Source organism: Electrophorus electricus, chromosome 6 (genome assembly GCF_013358815.1).
Source record: "Electrophorus electricus isolate fEleEle1 chromosome 6, fEleEle1.pri, whole genome shotgun sequence".
In the NCBI taxonomy this organism is placed as follows: domain Eukaryota; kingdom Metazoa; phylum Chordata; class Actinopteri; order Gymnotiformes; family Gymnotidae; genus Electrophorus; species Electrophorus electricus.
In genome coordinates this window covers 26520229-26537090 of record NC_049540.1, presented here as the reverse complement: position 1 = coordinate 26537090, position 16862 = coordinate 26520229, and the positions used below count along the sequence as shown (strand labels likewise).

Sequence of the window (16862 nt, the reverse complement as noted above, 5' to 3'; positions counted from 1 at the left end):
TCACAATGGACAGTCAGTATATCAGTGTGCAATACAGCTGTCAACGTAAATTAATTGGTGTACGAATGAATAATTATTTAAAAAGTGATAATTTAGGAAAACATTTGTCTGAAAATTGAGACCGGCACTGCAGTTCAACCTTCCTATGCCCCAAAGCCTGATTTAGCTACATTCTGATGAATGAGAAATATTTGACATGCACCCCCTCCAAACTCAACACTCATCTCTGCTTCATATCTTGTCTGAAAAGACTGTAGTAAAATAAAATGCCAGTGTGTCCAGGAAATGCTTCTTTTGCTCTTTAACAGAAATATCGCTTCGCGTAATACCAAAAGAATGATTACACAAGTTTATTAAATATTTTAGACAGAACAGTTTTGTTGTTGCAACTTACACATGTACTTAAGAACATATTAATAGACTAGTGTCAGTAACATAATATTAATAGAATAGTGATAGTAACATATGAAAAACCATGTCAGAAAATGGTTGCATGGTTTAAGATGTTAATATATGAGAACAGGGTTCTGCTCTATGATCTGAGGTCTGCATCTTTGACCTACTGTAAAATAAGATACAGGAAGTCCTTTTATTACCACAGACAGTTATCACCTAAAAAAGAAACTACTTGACATGGCACATCACAATCAGCTGCATCACCTTCACTTGCAATCAGCTGGGATGAGCCATTATTCCACCCCATGGCTGTTTTTCGTGCTGTAAAGACTGATATCTGTGTTGCAGGTTTTTCTTTTGCATGGCTCTGGTTTGAACAGTGGTATGTATAAAAGTAAGCATCTGTAGAGAATATTGGTCAAAATTACTCAAAACATGCATAAATGCTGAATGTGCTGCATGCAACAGAAAAACTAGTTCTTTTTGTTTTGTATTAGATACTGTTTCACATGAACTGTTTCACTAACAAAACCACTAGTACTTAGCACATGTCTGTCTAGTTTCCCAAGGCATTGTGAAGCTCGTTTCTCCTAGGTTGGGTCAGCACTTAGCTGTTTGATTCAGTGGCTGTTTCTTCATTCTGCGCTTTCTTTAGCTCTTCTTTGCCATTTTCTGTCTGATAATAGTCTGACTCAATCCATTTTGGGATTTCGGACAGTGTCACAAAGATGTCTCCATCCAGCACAGTCACATTGTGGACTCTCTGCTTTATACCTTTGGAATACCAGCGAGGAGGCTGGGTCTTATCTTTAGGATTGGAGGCCTTGTAAAGGCACTCGCCCTGTGCCAGGCTGATCTTGTACTTGTGCTTGGGACACACAATGCAGTGTTTGCTGTTGATTTCCTATGGGGGGGTGGGGGATATAAAATAATAAATACATTTAAAAAACAGCATGAAAGTATGAATACAAACATAAACAACAGTGTTGGACTGCTGGTCACTAAACCTTCTGATTTTATTAATTCGTATACATTTAATTTCATTACATTTGATTGGACTCATCTTAATTCAGTTCAGTTTGGCAAAAAACATCTTCACCACCAGTCATAGTACCTTGATTAGTTTTGGAATTTGAAGACGAGAATGCTCACCTCAATATCTCCATTTAACAAAGATCCACCTGCATCTGTTGAAAAGAGAGCTGTATTAGTAAATTAACAAAGTGACTTGATTTACACAGCTTTTTATTCTAACCAGACACTGTGACCCTCTTTTATAGGTTTCTACCATCTAGGATTCTTAAGAGCTGCTCATCTAGAGCTATCCAATAACATGGCTTTATGCAATATGCTGTCAGCATATTGAGAAAAGTCCTGTTTCTTTAAAAAATCCATCTCAGTTCTGATTCACAAGTTCCGCCCCCACCAAGTGTTCTAAAACAAAGCAACTGAGCATCTAATCAACCTGATTTATCCTTTATTGAGACTTTAATCTTGCCAGGTGATTCCTAAAACCTTTAATCCTGAAGAATAAACTTGCTGACACACTCATTTTAATCAGTGCAGTTTACAAATGTTTGGAAAAGTGCAGCTTTGCCTCCATCTGCTGGTTAAGGTGAATTAAAGTGAATTGAGGTGAATAAAAACAGCCAATGAGATCCAGTTCATCACATAATCCAAATATATAGGAAGAACTGGGCAGGTACTCACGGTAACAGTGCTGATCCATAGCATAGAACATTCCTTGATGATAAATGATCAGTAGGTCCCTATCACCGACTGTAATGTTTTTGCGTTTGGCCTGAATGAGGTCCTTCTCCTTTCCCACAAAGAAGCGCTTAACCGATTCTTCCATTTTTTCTGTGGCCATGGTGGTCAACTAATCAGAGAAAATTGCTCACGTGTTAGGAATGTTTCGTGTTAGGAACGTGTTTCGTACAGGTATATTTTGATGTGCTTAAGTACTTTGGTTTACAATTTAATCAATCAATCTAGTTTTCTAGTGAAAGCAGTTTAATTCATTTATTCAATCGTTCATTCAACTGGAAAAAAAGATAATTAAATGGTTAATGAACTCAGTGCATCCACTATTATACCTGACATGATGTACGTTACATGATGCAAACGGTTGTACAATATGGGTACACGCTACTGTAAACGTTTTTCTTTCACCCAAGCGTTACAGTGAACCTCTATGCAGGTAAATGAACAGTGGACGGTAACACAATAAACGCCAGCCATAGAGCATCTTAGAGAGAACCTAAAGTCATGCCAAAGGTAGCAAACCCCAAAACTCCATCAGGGAAACCACTCATCGTTTCAAGTCATTTTTAGTTCAATTTCAGATTACCAGTCTTGCGAAAAGTTGAAAAATACCATATACACATGCTATATAGTATAGGCCTAGTATTTTCCTTTAAATAAAAATAATACATGCATTTCTTACCTTTAACCAGTCAGCAGTACGTGCACAGGCACTTGCACACAGAGGCCACTGAGTTTAGGCCGCCCCTTGTATGGGTCTACTGCAGTTATCTCTGCAGCCAGCAGAGAGCAGTTACAACTATCGCCTCTTCCAATCTGACCTTTCCCATCCTCCGACATAATCTGTCTTCAACACGAGGAGCTCCCCTCTGGATAGGTTACGCATCGCTTTCAGATAAATTAACTGCTATCTGTTTGTGCATCACATCCAGTAACCCTAAAATATATATAACGAAGTTTTATAAAAAATGAAGCTTCTCAAAAACTTCGCAGTGGACGTCTTAGAAACCGGAAACACTGAACCCAGGAAACACGGGTCCCTCTTCTATAGCACAACTTGCCACGTTTGAGTTTTAGACTTTATTCAGCAAGGTAGGTCTGGTGTAAGTATGCTGCTAGGCTGTTTTACAGTCGTTCCCCACATAGATTCCGTGCCTGGGCGAAAATAAATCAGCCCTCAAGCAAGGTAGGCGACTTGGCTAGAGCGGTGTCTCAGGAATCATATTAGCTAGTAGGCTAACTTGGCTTAAACATTACAACACTGCTCACAAAAGCTTGTGTATTTAAAGATGACTTCGTGGGAATGTCCGCAGGAGATTTATAAGAATGGGTAACCCTTTCTGAACCTTAGCCAATGTGTTCATGGGGCTCAACAGGCGACCAATGGTTTTAAAACACAAAACATTTCATGCGAACCATTGTGCTGTAAACCACAGCTGGGGTTTTTTTTTGTTTGTTTGTTTTTTACCGCGTTTCTTCATATTAAATTCATATTATATTATAGAGTAGTTTCATGATAACATAATTTCAGTTAATCATGGATTGCATGTTTGCATCACGTTTGTGTTATTTCGAATGTGATAAGAGCCCTGGCCATGAAAATGCACAACCTCTTGAGGTTCTGTGAACACGATTGTTGTCAGCCACTAAAATGACAAGAATTACAAACCAATTTCAGATGGTGGATCTAAAAATAAGATAGGAACGGAGAAATATCTTGATAAGAAATCTAATTAATTGGCGGTTGCGAGTGTGGAGCCCATTTAAGATTAGTTATTGCTGCGTTACGAGCAATGTTTTTCGCAGATGATGTTGCGGGCATGTGGATTTATAATATTCCGGCGCCTGGCATGTTGTTCCCCTGGTGACATTGAGTATCTTCTCCTGCAAACCTCCTATGGAGAACACCACTGGACTCCGCCAAAAGGTATAGCTCAAACCTATCGTGTTTTACATATGCCTCTTTACGCAGGCAGCGTCCAACGCCAGCCACCTTGCTGTTGTCTGTCTGTCCTTTAGGCCACGTTGATCCTGGAGAAGATGACCTGACCACGGCGTGGCGGGAGACGCAGGAGGAAGCGGGTTTAGGGAAAGAGCACCTGCGTATGGTCGATGGCTTTCTGCACAGGCTGCATTATGAAGTGCGCGGCAAGGAAAAGGAGGTTCTTTACTGGCTTGCCGAGCTACGGGATCCCAGCATGAACGTCACCCTGTCCGACGAGCATCAGGACTATCGCTGGGCCAGGCTAGAAGAGGCATGCAGGCTTGCAAAATACAGGGATCTACAGGACACTCTTAAAGATGTTCAGCACTTTCTGGAGAAAGGAGAAAGAAAGAAGTGATTCCTGGGTCCATATTCTGTTCTTTAACATATGAACGAGGCATCTTTTATTGAGTAACAATTTGGATATACTGTCAGTCATAGTTTACATCATAGCCCTTGATCTCATTTTAGTGCTTTGAGGAGAGCAATAGAGAAGAGTATAACTCCTCTAAGCCCTTCTTAGAACTATTTAAATCATAATGGTTTTATTGTTATGAGCTTCCAGTGTTCTGAATATTTGAGGGTTTTGGCCAGGTATCCTTGGGACCTTCTGATTGTTTAAAAGTACTCCACCATCTGGGCGCCTTTGTAGAATATCACAGCTCAATTATCTTTGATCATTACAGTATTGTAATCTAAAATTGTGATGATAAAACAGGGATTATACCAAACCCATCAAAGTGATTTGTTGGTTTCATTTGCTCAGTACTAACAAATGATGGAGACAGACTGTAATTAATCTCTCCAAAAAGTTTCTTGAGGCTTTCCTCTGGATAATGCTGTCAATAACAAAATTGTTACACACAGTAAAAGCCAGATCATGCTTTATGCCACACATTTTTGCTTATAAAATATACTGTACTATGGAAATCAAAGGACACTGAGAAACAGAATTCTTGTGTGTTAGTAAATAAGTTAATGGTCTAATTTCTGCTTTATATAAATGTCATGGGACTTGAGAAAGAAGGTATTCTGTGGTGAAAAAAAAAAAACATAATGCAAACAAAACCAATGGAATAAATAGCAATTCTAAATGGGTGGCCTAATGATTTAATTGCATATTTAATTTAATTTAATTTAATTGCATTTAATTACATACCATTTCTCCCATACATACACAAACTGATGTAACAAGCATCCCTCGAATTGAAACGCACACCTGGAATAACGACAGATTTAGATTCTTTCTGCAGTGATTTTTCTTGCTTAAATGACATTTGTTTAATGTGATTCAGTCCGTTACATCACTACAATAAAAAGGAACTCTAACTTAAAGCAAACAATGACCAAATCATTTAGCATCCATCTTGATACCATGAAGTGTGGTAAAGAATTCCACATCTACATGTGTGGTATAAGAGATCCCTAAAATAGCTGTGAAAATTTCCAAAACACACCCATGACACATGAATAATAATTTCCTCCTGCACAATCCACAGATGTTCAGTGTCACAGGAGGAGTATCAGAAGTCATTCAGATGATTTCCTGCACCAAGCATATTTGTCGCAAGTCTCTTGGCAGGAAGGAATCCTCACCTTCATTAGAAATGAAATTTTATTTATTTATTTATGTGCTGTCCATACCCAGCAGCTTCAATCAGTTCCCAGTGTTAAAACATCCCACTGCGAATATGACAGTCCTGTTAGGGGATGTTACTCCGAGAACATGTTGAGGGTTGAAAGGTTGTTCATTAGCTCCAACTAATTCACATACTGCTGTCCATCATGATTTTTAGATTTGGGCGTCTCTCCTTTACAGCTACTATAAACAGGAACATACGTCAGTGTCCTTGGCTGAGTTGCTGGGATACAGTAAGGGTGTACCTGAGACCCCATGTGCATTAAAGTCCCAGCCCATTAGTAAGGGCACAGTGCTGTGCCTGAACTCATAAATGATACATTTATATAAAACACATTAAAACAAGCACATGTGCATGCTGTTGAAAGCTGCAGGCCTTGCTGAAGCCCGTGGAAAAATGCCGAACTCAAGGCAGAGGATAAGAGGATAAAGCTCATCAACAAATACTGATGGGCCATGTGTCCTTGGCAGACTATAATCCCAGACCCCACACCCCACACCCCAATAGCTTAGAAAATCACGTTCATAGCCAAGCTACTGGAACAAAGTCAGCACTGATAAAATAAAAAGGTCTGAAAAGGTGAAGCATGGTTCTATTTTCAACCATCATCATGGAATCTACAATAAAGGCTGAAAAAGTCATAACCATTAAACAGTCTCATAGCAAAGTTCTTTACCATAATTTCTGGGTCAATGACACATAGAAACTTAAAGGCTTTAGCAGAGACTGGATTTGATACTGGTGTACATGTTGATGCTGTGACTGAGTTTATACTCCAGTAGCATCAGAAAGCACCTTCACTGCAATGTACCCCAAATCAACAATTTAATGGCTCAAATGTCTCACCGAAAAATGTCCTGGGTGTAAAAACTAATAGAAGCTTGCAACAGTTCACATGCAATGAGTTTTGTCTATTACCAAAAGCTTTTTTTTGTCCATCCTGGATTCCCAAAGTCAGTCATGACCAACTCTTTCTACCACAAATACTTACCTGGCAACCTATATAAGAGCAGAGGACTCAGTCATACACATGTGGTTGGGGTGAGGGGAACAGAGCTCTTAAGGCCTGGCTGTTGACATGTGAAGACAAAAGAGGTATGCGTGTTTTTTTTGTTTTTTTTTTTAAAAGAGAGACTCATTCGTTGGACAGAAATTGTCCCGTGTTGCTGGACATGGGAGCTGAGTGAGTGGTTAAAAGCTAGAAAGACATAACTGGAAAGAAAGAAGTCAAAAGAAAAACTCAGTGAGGCATTGGAAGGGAGGATGCTAGGGAATGCTGATGCCCTATCCAAGACAAGAGGGAAAACGAGAGAAAAAAATTCCTCCCTGAAAAACACATACTCTAAAAATGAACTCCACCAGAGCCGAGAGCACACTTTGAAATTGCTGTGTCGTTAACGGCAGACTGAGAGGCGTGAGTATCCAAAAAGCCCTGAGTTTTCGAGACAGCCAGGGAAGGGTGGGTTCCAGAGTGGTGGGGACAGACCTGTGCTTTCTGCTAGGATGACTACGAGTCTTCTCTGAAGGCCCTAGTGAGGAATCAGTGAAAACTGTCCAGCGTTTTCTTACAAAGAAAATAGATGTTCGGTGTTACAGCACTGTTTTTGCTTAAAACCTTTGTTGCAGCACTAAAAATTCATTCCAATTGCTTTGATTCCTTACTGGGGATCTCAGAGATGGGTTATGGTTTACACAGAGCACTTTATTAAATGGGATGTACAGAATGAAGAGAACTCAAGGCAAGAGGCTTTAGACGACGAAGGATCAGGCAATCTAAACAGAGGCTCATGGGCACACATTAAGGCAGTCAGACACATGACAGTGAGTGGAAGATAGTGGAGGAGAGGAAGGTTTGGCGTCACGGTCAAAAGTGCTAAAAGGTCAAGATTCCTCGTTTCCGGAGTCCTCCTCATCTCCGAAGCAGTCTCCACTCATGTCTCCGGCTGGCCCACCGGCCTCTACCTCATCGTCATCATCCTCTTCCTCCTCAATGTCGTCATCGTACAGGTCGTCATAGAGCAGGTCGGAGCTGCTGTCGTGGGAAGGCACCTTGGTCTGGATGCAGTACTCAGCGAGCGTAGTGGGCACCTTGACGCCGTCACGCTCCGCATCTGCCTTCGTGGACAGCACCTGCTTCCTGCATGCAGCGCAGCACAGCACAGGGCAAAGAGCAGTCACCTCGCACAGCACAGCCAGCCCAGGCATCCTAGGCAAGGCTGCTGTGGGACAGCGTGAGGGCACTAGAGTGCACTGCAAGTGCAGGTTTATGGGTTACATCCTAGAACAACCTAGACCTGCAATCTACTAGTCCTTTGGGGTGTAATTTGTGGTGTTCCTGGCACAGCTGTTTTCAGTGGCCTTTTTAATGAATGACCTGATATAAAACTACTACAAAAAGAGGGCAGGTACTATTTGGATATTGTTTTGTGTGTGTGTGTGTGTGTGTGTGAGAGAGAGACTAAATTAGTCAGTCAGCTGACTTCAGAATACAGTAACAACCTATTAAGTAAAGCTATAGAATAGGTGTACTGACATTAAAATTATAACGCTGAAGATGCAAGGCTGCTAAAATGAGACCATATTAGTATAGTAGTGTTGATGGCTAGAAGGTGCTAACCTGGAACTTTAAATGTGTGGTCCATCAATCTGCATCTATGGTTGACCAAGAAATGAAAAACAATCATACCGGATGATTTCTGCATATTCCTTGTCCTTTCCCTTGCTATCCCTCCACTTGCGGAACATGACGGAAGCATCCACATTAGCCGGGGAAAAGGTGTTGGGCTCATTCAGCAGAGATATAACACTTAGCAAGATGGTTCTACAAAAAATTAGAGGGAAAACAAAACTAAACCAGCACTAACAACATTACACACATCTGTATACTTGTTCAGTGAGGTGTGGAGTAGAATGCAGTTCTTTGTTTTGTTCTTGCTTTTCACATGGGCATGTTCGATTCATATGCAATGCAACTTCCGATTTGTGCTTTTTCTACGCATGCAAAGTGTCTGCTGGAGTACTGCGGCACCTGACGTTCTGCGTGGGGTTCCACCTCTCAGATGGAAGCTCTCCACTCTGGGGATCATCCACAGGGGGATGCAGGATGGAAATGCACACGTCACCATTCTGGGATTCAGACAAAAACATCATTATGGTCTCACATGCCACCAAGTCAACGCAGATGGTTTAGTTATAAAACAAATATATAAAATAATATAATACTGGTTTGTTCACCTCATATATATTTGGATGCCACATCTTGGTTAGGAAACGGAAGGTTGGTGGTGAGTATGGGTAGTCAATGGGAAACTTTATATGGGCCTAGAGAGGGAAAACATGTCAGCTACAGCACGTATGTACTTCAAGAGTCAGCAGAACAAAGAAAAAGATTTTACATAATGGTGCATGTCAGGATGTGAATACCAGTCAGAAGTGATCAGACACCTTAAATGAAACATTCTGGAAGGCAGCAAAAACATTCAATGATCAACATCAGACTCTACACAAAGCGCAAGACAATGCTCACATTTACATGCTGAGAATTTTGCAAAATAGTCCATATAGTCCATTGGCTTAGACATTAAGACAATAGCCTAATGCCAGTCCAGTTTAACGTGACAGAGTTGTGCTGTGCTGAAACACAGAGTGATGAGTCCGTTATGGAAGAATAGTTTCTTCTACATGCAATTTCATTCGTTTAGTTTCACCTCAGTAGTGCAGACTGCTGACAGTATGGAAGACAATAGGAGGCAGAGGCTCATGTATTTTTAGCCCTATTAGTTGGTGTAATTTGACCACATTCATGTTAGAATCTAATGCACTGCAGAGAAATTAAGAACAGCTTGCCCCAAACCTACATTTCTCCTGTTTTTGCTTTTTTGTTTGTATATGTCAAAAAATGCTACAGATTTATGCTGCAGCAGAGTCACTGTGAAGTCAAAAATTCAAATGAAGCTTCAGTGATCGCAGAATCTTTGTTCCTAAAAATGTCCAGCAGGAGGTGCCTTTGTAGAGGCACACTTAGTGAATACAATTTTATATCTGAGCTGGTAGGACTCTCTTGTTTAGTGAGGTAGGCGGATAGCATGAAAGACTTTGCCCAAGGGACCATACTGAAGAATGTCAATATGAGATCAATAGATCAATAGATCAATAGATCAATATGTATAATATGAATGCTATGGCAACAGGGAGCTAGGACAACAACAGGTCAGAGGTAAGATATCATCATCATCATCATCATCATCATCATCATCATCATCCCCACACCACAAAATTGGGAACCAAGACAGTGAACCCATGCACCAAGCTCAACACCAGAGCTGCTACAAGTTGATCATGATGATGATGATGATGATGATGATGATGATCATCATCAAGGAGCAGTATCCTCCTTGGAGAAGGAGGTTACATGCCAACACGGAGAGAAGTTAGTCAGCTATCAGAACTGCATGATGAAGGTTCCTGAGAAGTACAACAAGCTGATCATACCTGAGGCCTTGGAGACTGCCAAGCAAAGATGAACAGCTCTGGCTGTTTACCTGAAGAAGTTTTCCAATGAGCCATATATAATTTACTCTCGGTGGCAGAGTAACAGCATGAGAACAGGCCCATCAAAGCTGGAGACTGAACAATACTGGAAAATCATATACAAGGAGGCATCACAAAGCAACAATGGTTATTGAACCTGAGATCAGACCACATAAACAAAGGATAAAATTACAGTCTCTCGAGACTGTAAGACCAGACAGACCAACCTGTGCACCATCTAGATTGAGTACAAGAAACCAATGACTCAATGCTTCACACATGGATCCTAGAATGCATCAAGATTGCGATTTACTGCTGTTCTGCGTAGGCTGGAACTCCCTAAGTGAAATAAATCACCAACAGCAGTTATGGATACCAGCTCTGGAATGGAGCCAGCATTAGCCACCTCCAAGGATGACATCGAGTTGTATGCCAGAAGTGAACAAGACATTGACTCACTAATATCTGACTAGGATATATAGCAATGACATTAGAATGTCATTCAGACAGGATAAGTGTGATTTGGATGCTTAAAAGGAGAGGCCAGGTAGCTAGAACTGAGGGGCTCACACTACCAGATTGTGCAACAGATGTTGAAGGCAGCTACAAGTACCCTGGAATCCTACATGAAGAGGCCACAAGGAAAGCGGTTACAGCCAAATATATACAAAGAGTGAGGCAAGTCCTGAGAAGTCAGCTGAATGTGAGTACCAAAATCTGGGCCATCAACACCTACGCTCTACCAATCATCAGATACCCGACTGCCATAATAAGATGGCCAAATGAGGAGACAGAAGCCACTGACATCAAGACAAGGAAACGCCTCACAATACAAAGAGGGTTTCATCCCAAATACAGCCCTCTGAGACCGTCCACCAAGCAGAATGAGGGGGGCCAAGGACTAGTGAGCATCAGAGCCACTATCCAAGATTGAAACAATCAAGACCCAGGAATACACCAGGAAGATGGCCCCAAGTGATGAAGTGCTTAGTGAGTACCTCAGACAGCAGGAACCCAAGGAGGATGGGAATGAAGAGGAGCAGGAACCATCATAGGAGGATAAACCTCTGCATGGTATGTTCCACTGGCAAATAGTGGAAGTGGCTGACATGGAAAACGCCTAACAATGGCTGGAAACAGCTGGACTGAATGACAGCATGGAGGCACTAATCATGGCAGCACTGGAACAAGCTCTTAATACAAAATCAATACCATACGAAACAGAAGCCCAGATGCAGGGCGTTCAAAGATGCCCCTGAGAAAATCCGGCACATAACAGCAGGATGCAAAATGCTAGCAGGCAGAGCATACATGGGACACCATAACCAAGTGGCAAGTATAGTATGCAGAAACATCTGTGCTGAGTACAAGCTGGGAAGTCCAAGGTCAAAGTGGGATACAGCCCAGAGGTGGTGGATAATGACCAAGCTAAGATCCTGTGCGACTTCCAGATACAGACAGACAAAATGGCTAACCAACTCGACATAGTAGCGATGGACACGTGGTGATGGACAAACAGCAGAAGTGGGCCGTAATGATAGACGTAGCAATCCCAAGCAATAGCAACATCAGGACCAAGGAACACGAAAAGCTTGAAAAATACCAAAGGCTGACAGAAGAGCTCTAAAAGATGTGGAAGCTGAAATCAACAGTGGTTCCTGTGGTAACCGGAGCACTAGTGGCTGCGACCCCCAATCTGGGAGAGTGGCTCCAGCAGATCCCAGGAACAACAAGATCTCATTCCAGAAGAGTGCTGTCCTGGGAACAGTTAAGATACTACACTTATAACACCCTTAAGCTCCCAGGGCTCTGGTAGAGGACCTGAGCTTAAAGGAAAAAGACCACCTAGAGTTAGCGCAATATTACAGTATAATATACTGTATAAAATATATGTAAAATATTAAATATACTTTCATAGATAAAATCTGAAATTCAGCAAATATTTTTGCAAAATAGTCCATACTCAGACATTAAGATAATAGTCTATGCCAAAAGTCATGTTTTTACTTTTAAAAATAAAAATAGTTAGTTTGAGGAACCCAATGCAGTAGTTCCTCAGCACATTAATATTTCTGCTACATTTTCTGCTTTGTGTCTTTCACTTTAATGTACATATTGTATTCATTTTGGTATAGATGGTTAATTTTGGTGTGTTTTATTTAAATAACAATTGAATGTATCTATTGGCATTTTTATGAGACATAAATGCATGGGTCCTCCTGTAGTTCAGAGCTGTCTCTGAGAAGAAGGCTGGCACTCTGTTACTTAACCGTGACATACGGTACACGTTTCACACAATGTTAATTACTCCAGCAATCACTCTCTAAAAAATAAACTATCTCCAACCACCATATTTTAAATGTTCAAATTAGTCATACTGACATTTCAGACCTTGTAGGACGTAAACTTATATTAGGATAAGGCTATTCTTTATGATGTAATTCTTATGCAAAAACTGAGCAGTACACATTGAATTTACCATGGGAGGAGCAGTCTGTTTCTATACAGATACTACTATCAATGTTTAAACGTTCAAGACTGCTTACGTCACCTAACCTTGCTTCCTTTCCCATACACAAGCCTAATGCTGTAGTGAACTGATAGCACTATAAAGTCATGTACAACCATGACAGAACTGAAATACCTTATGTCTATGAGAATGCTGCTGTACTTTGACTGAGACAGAGGTTGAATGTCACTGGCTACACAGCATAGTGCAGCATGATTTTTAACTTTAGTTTACACCGATTAATCTATAATATGATATAATACAATACTGATTAAAAAAAACTAGTAGCCTATTCCAATTAGAGACATAACTGCTATGCCAGGTTCATAATGTAAACACACTCTAAGAACCATGACATCATTATGCAATACTGTAATGACTTCAAGCTTAAATCAGTGTTATAATTAAGATAACTTTTAAATAAAGGATGTATAGGCAGCAGCTGTTCTGTTTTTTTTTTTTTCATTCATAACATATACTGACTGAGGGGCAACCTGGGAGAAACTCACTCTGTCCTTCTCTCTTTCAGCTCTTCCACTGAGAGACCATTTATATCTGTCAGAGCTATAAATAGCTTGTATAAGGATCACATCACTTGGGATAGAGCAAAGAGAGAGAATGAGAGAAGGGGGAAGGAAGAGAAGTGGGTGGGTGGGAGGGGTTGGGGTGTACTGCCAAGACGGATTAAGAACATGACAGCAGAAATAACACATTAGTTACAATCAAAGTGCCGACTACATGCATAAGCACATGCACAGCTTATGTTATTGAGGACCACTGAGTAACGGAACAAGTTTTCTGAGATTATTGACAGATTAAAAGTGTAAAATCATACCACAGACCCAGATGTGTGTGTGTGTGTGTGTGTGTGTGTGTGTGTGTGTGTGTGTGTGTGTGTGTGTGTGTGTGTGTGTAGGAAATGTGCCCCCTTGAGCCAATTTAGTGTCTAGCAGTCAGCTGCTCATCTGCTCCACCCATTAGGACTCAGTATTCCAAGTGCCATAGCACATAGTTCATCCTGGGAAGGTAAATCAGGTGTTGCACTAAATGCTCTCTAATCCTAACACTATGAGGATTTGGGGAACTGTGACCAAGTCACTGGTTGCTAGGGTACAGACTGTCCAAAACTTAATGAGTTTAATTTTCAGATCCTTGTTCTCAGTTCAGAAATGCATTAGTAGCAAAGAAATGCTGTGGTGTTGTATATAAATATCTTTACACTACTTTGTTCACATTTTAAATAAAACTGTCTGGTACTTAGTGAAATATAGAAATCCTGTGAGCTTATGCCATTTAAGTGTCAACATAAGATGGTTTAAAAAACCTATACTGGTAGACCACAAGTAGAAAAGGTGTTTTCTCCCCTTCTCTACTGTCATGCTAACCTATTTTAATCCGTTGATTACGCAAACATTTTCTTGGGACCGACCTTGAAGTAACCTCCTTCATAGAGTGTATTTGGAGGTCCGAAGATAGCCACTTCCCAGTTGTATAAGTCTGACTCCTCCACCAGTGTTATACGGAAGCCCTCCACTGGCTCCTCCTGTAGAGACTTCAGCTCCAGCATCAAGGCCTTCTGGGAGCTGGGCATCTGCTGATGTGCCATGTCAGTCAGGCTTCTTCACGTTCTCCACTGACAGCAAGAGCGTAAAAGTTCAATATCTGAAATTCACTGTTATTTCTACGTTTGTTTTCTTCGTCTTTTACTTGTAAACATCTTCTACATGTCTCAGTATCAATATTTCAAATATAATACCAGCTTCCCGCCCGATGCCCTAAAATAAATTAATTCGAGAATATACTCAAGAAGCTATTCGCTTACACAGCAAATATGCTATTACTAAAGACAAGTTATAATTTAATTAAATACATTTGTAAACTCAGGAAAAGCTACTTATTATTTGTTACTAGTACTTACCATTTGTTACTATGTAACAAGTAAATGAAAAAAAAGACACTTAACGCGTTATCTTTTTCTTGCGATATTCGTCCATTACCTTATATTTAAGATTTCCGGGAAAGTCGTGGTCGTGGAGCTATCAAACTTCTTCCCTGGTGTGCCTAAACGTTAGTTTGTTCTTTACAGAAAGGGCCAGCTGCCAAAAGTCTGGTTTGTTTTCTCCACAAGGCCGGTCTGTGCGGATCTTGACGTTTCTCTGCCGTTGGTGAATTATTGTACTGCCTGAAGCTATAGCGGAAAACACACCAATCCAGCTAGCAATGGACGAGGGAGCCGTCCTCAGCAGTACTGGAACTAACCTTTTATATCCCCATAACGAAGCCAAAGTCTAGCGCGTAGTAATACTGGCTATGCTGGCTGCCGTCAGCGCATCTCTGCGCCTTTGCCCTGGTTTCTCGGAGCCGACCCGGGCGTTGTTTACATCTGCTTAGCCCGCTATCTTAGCGCTGCTCGGAGACTGCCTACTTCATCGCACCTTTCAAAACCAGTCTATTTACGCCAAAGACACGTCCGGGAAGGCGACGACGTCGACAAAATCCATTTAGCACGAACACTCTTAAATAGACAGCAAACGCGGTAACGGCACGGAATTACGTCCTGAATTCACTCCTCAGGTAAATAGCTATATCCCGTTCCCCGCTCCTAAACAATCGCCCTATCGGTGCTTCCGGTTATCGTTGTGCGTGACTACGTCTACACGTTTATGCGCCATGACGTCTCCCTTGACCCGGATTGTTCAGATTATTCTATTTCTTACTATTTTCATTTTGCTCTAGTCGTAAACGTATACATTACGAGTAAAGAGTAGCTCTGACAGTCTTAAATGTAACAGTAACAACAATAATAGAATAAAACAATAATCATAATAAATCTAATTTATATAATAATCTCATATTCTTCAATTTAATCCTGGGTGCATACGAGAAATATTATAGACAAATATTTTAGCGTATAGGTTTGTGAATTAAACAGGCGTATAAAGAAGAGTTTTAAGCATTTTAGTAATGTCAGTTTAATAGTATGTTCCACGTATTCACTTTTAAGAGTGAATGAGTCTTTTGGCTACCATAAAATTGTTCTGGGGTGTGTGTGTGTGTGTGTGTGTGTGTGTGTGTGTGTGTGTGTGTGTGTGTGTGTGTGTGAGAGAATGAACAGTGATGGATGGCGCTCTGTCCTGGACGTTATCCTTACTCCCCAGTCTCAGAAGGGGGTTACGTTTTGCCGTTGAGAGTATGCTGGGCGCAATTGGCTGCCGCTTTTCATCGGTGTGTTGACTTAATGTAAAAGCGCTGGGTAGTGTGTCGATTGTAAATCGTCCTTGGGTACTGAGAAAGGCACTAAATAAAGGTAATTTCATTCTTAAACTCCATGGCCTGAAATAAAGTCATAGTAAAGATATCCTTCACATTTCGGATCATTTCTTTGTTAGAAATTGCTTTGCTCATCCAAGATGTAATTTCTGACTTTAGAGTACATCAGCTGTTTCATTGTGCCCGTGTCTGTGCTAATAAGCATACAAATGGCTTCACTGTGATACAGAGACAGATATTAAATCTTTGATATATTGTATATAACTGCAAGCTCGGTGTTTCATTTTCATTTGTGCGCCCTTAAGACAAATTGCCTGGGTGTACCGCAGTCTAGATTTAAATCTGGATTCCATTCTACGAGTAAATGACAAAGCACTTTTGTAAATCGCTCTGGATAAGAGCGTCTGCCAAATGCCGTAAATGTAAATGTAAATTTCACCGACAAACTGTGGTAAAGGTTCCACTTTTGTAAAAATAAATCGGTGTGACATTATGATCTGTTAAAATCGCTTTAAGAAATCCCCATGGGTAGAAGTATTACAATAGTCTACTTCCTCAATAATGTACATATATACATTAGACACAAAAATCCAAAATCGGGTTAAATCGCTTTTAATAGAGGGGTTCTTCACAAGGGCACAAATATCCTATAGAGAAACAGTACTTCTGCAAAACCTCTGAAATTTGAAACAATAGGGTCAGTCTTCCAAAAAACAAACAACAACAAAAAAACAAACTAACAAAACAAAAAACCGACAGCATACTTCCT

General features: G+C 40.7%; 3 protein-coding genes across 6 annotated transcripts; 1 reads left to right on the top strand and 2 right to left on the bottom strand.

Annotated features, from left to right (window-relative positions):
* Positions 1-436: 436 nt before the first annotated feature.
* Positions 437-2866, bottom strand: rfesd (Rieske (Fe-S) domain containing). The gene is made up of 4 exons (XM_027003698.2): positions 2843-2866; positions 2107-2275; positions 1549-1583; positions 437-1300 (listed from the first exon to the last, which is right to left on the bottom strand). Exons 2-4 carry the CDS (start codon positions 2264-2266, stop codon positions 1004-1006), a joined length of 492 nt encoding a protein of 163 aa, XP_026859499.1. The 5' UTR covers positions 2267-2275; positions 2843-2866; the 3' UTR covers positions 437-1003.
* An 88-nt stretch (positions 2867-2954) lies between these two features.
* nudt2 (nudix (nucleoside diphosphate linked moiety X)-type motif 2) lies at positions 2955-6893 on the top strand. 3 transcript variants are annotated; one of them, XM_027003701.2, is made up of 3 exons: positions 2955-3263; positions 3967-4087; positions 4180-6893. In XM_027003701.2, the coding sequence occupies exons 2-3, from the start codon at positions 3967-3969 to the stop codon at positions 4500-4502; spliced, it is 444 nt and encodes a 147-aa protein (XP_026859502.1). In that variant the 5' UTR covers positions 2955-3263; the 3' UTR covers positions 4503-6893. The 3 variants fall into 3 exon arrangements, with proteins under 3 accessions (XP_026859502.1, XP_026859501.1, XP_026859500.1); XM_027003700.2 differs by having other exon boundaries at positions 2955-3346; XM_027003699.2 differs by having other exon boundaries at positions 2956-3252.
* Positions 6894-6897: 4 nt separating this feature from the next.
* Positions 6898-15448, bottom strand: ube2r2 (ubiquitin-conjugating enzyme E2R 2). Of its 2 annotated transcripts, none has more exons than XM_027003696.2 (6): positions 14821-15448; positions 14253-14456; positions 9019-9105; positions 8813-8910; positions 8471-8605; positions 6898-7921 (listed from the first exon to the last, which is right to left on the bottom strand). In XM_027003696.2, exons 2-6 carry the CDS (start codon positions 14427-14429, stop codon positions 7666-7668), a joined length of 753 nt encoding a protein of 250 aa, XP_026859497.1. In that variant the 5' UTR covers positions 14430-14456; positions 14821-15448; the 3' UTR covers positions 6898-7665. The 2 variants fall into 2 exon arrangements, with proteins under 2 accessions (XP_026859497.1, XP_026859498.1); XM_027003697.2 differs by having other exon boundaries at positions 14742-14832.
* Between the last annotated feature and the right edge of the window lie 1414 nt (positions 15449-16862).

What these genes read in the sequence shown, in the direction of transcription:
- nudt2 (XM_027003701.2), top strand. Translation starts at nt 3,967, where the DNA reads ATGATGTTGCGGGCATGTGGATTTATAATATTCCGGCGCCTGGCATGT. An exon ending in CCACTGGACTCCGCCAAAAG is followed by an intron (nt 4,088 to 4,179) that starts GTATAGCTCAAA and finishes TCTGTCCTTTAG; the next exon opens with GCCACGTTGATCCTGGAGAA.
- rfesd (XM_027003698.2), bottom strand. Translation starts at nt 2,266, where the DNA reads ATGGCCACAGAAAAAATGGAAGAATCGGTTAAGCGCTTCTTTGTGGGA. An exon ending in TATGGATCAGCACTGTTACC is followed by an intron (nt 1,584 to 2,106) that starts GTGAGTACCTGC and finishes TCTTTTCAACAG; the next exon opens with ATGCAGGTGGATCTTTGTTA. An exon ending in TGTTAAATGGAGATATTGAG is followed by an intron (nt 1,301 to 1,548) that starts GTGAGCATTCTC and finishes ACCCCCCCATAG; the next exon opens with GAAATCAACAGCAAACACTG.
- ube2r2 (XM_027003696.2), bottom strand. Translation starts at nt 14,429, where the DNA reads ATGGCACATCAGCAGATGCCCAGCTCCCAGAAGGCCTTGATGCTGGAG. An exon ending in ATGAAGGAGGTTACTTCAAG is followed by an intron (nt 9,106 to 14,252) that starts GTCGGTCCCAAG and finishes TTCCCTCTCTAG; the next exon opens with GCCCATATAAAGTTTCCCAT. An exon ending in AACCCCACGCAGAACGTCAG is followed by an intron (nt 8,606 to 8,812) that starts GTGCCGCAGTAC and finishes AATTTTTTGTAG; the next exon opens with AACCATCTTGCTAAGTGTTA.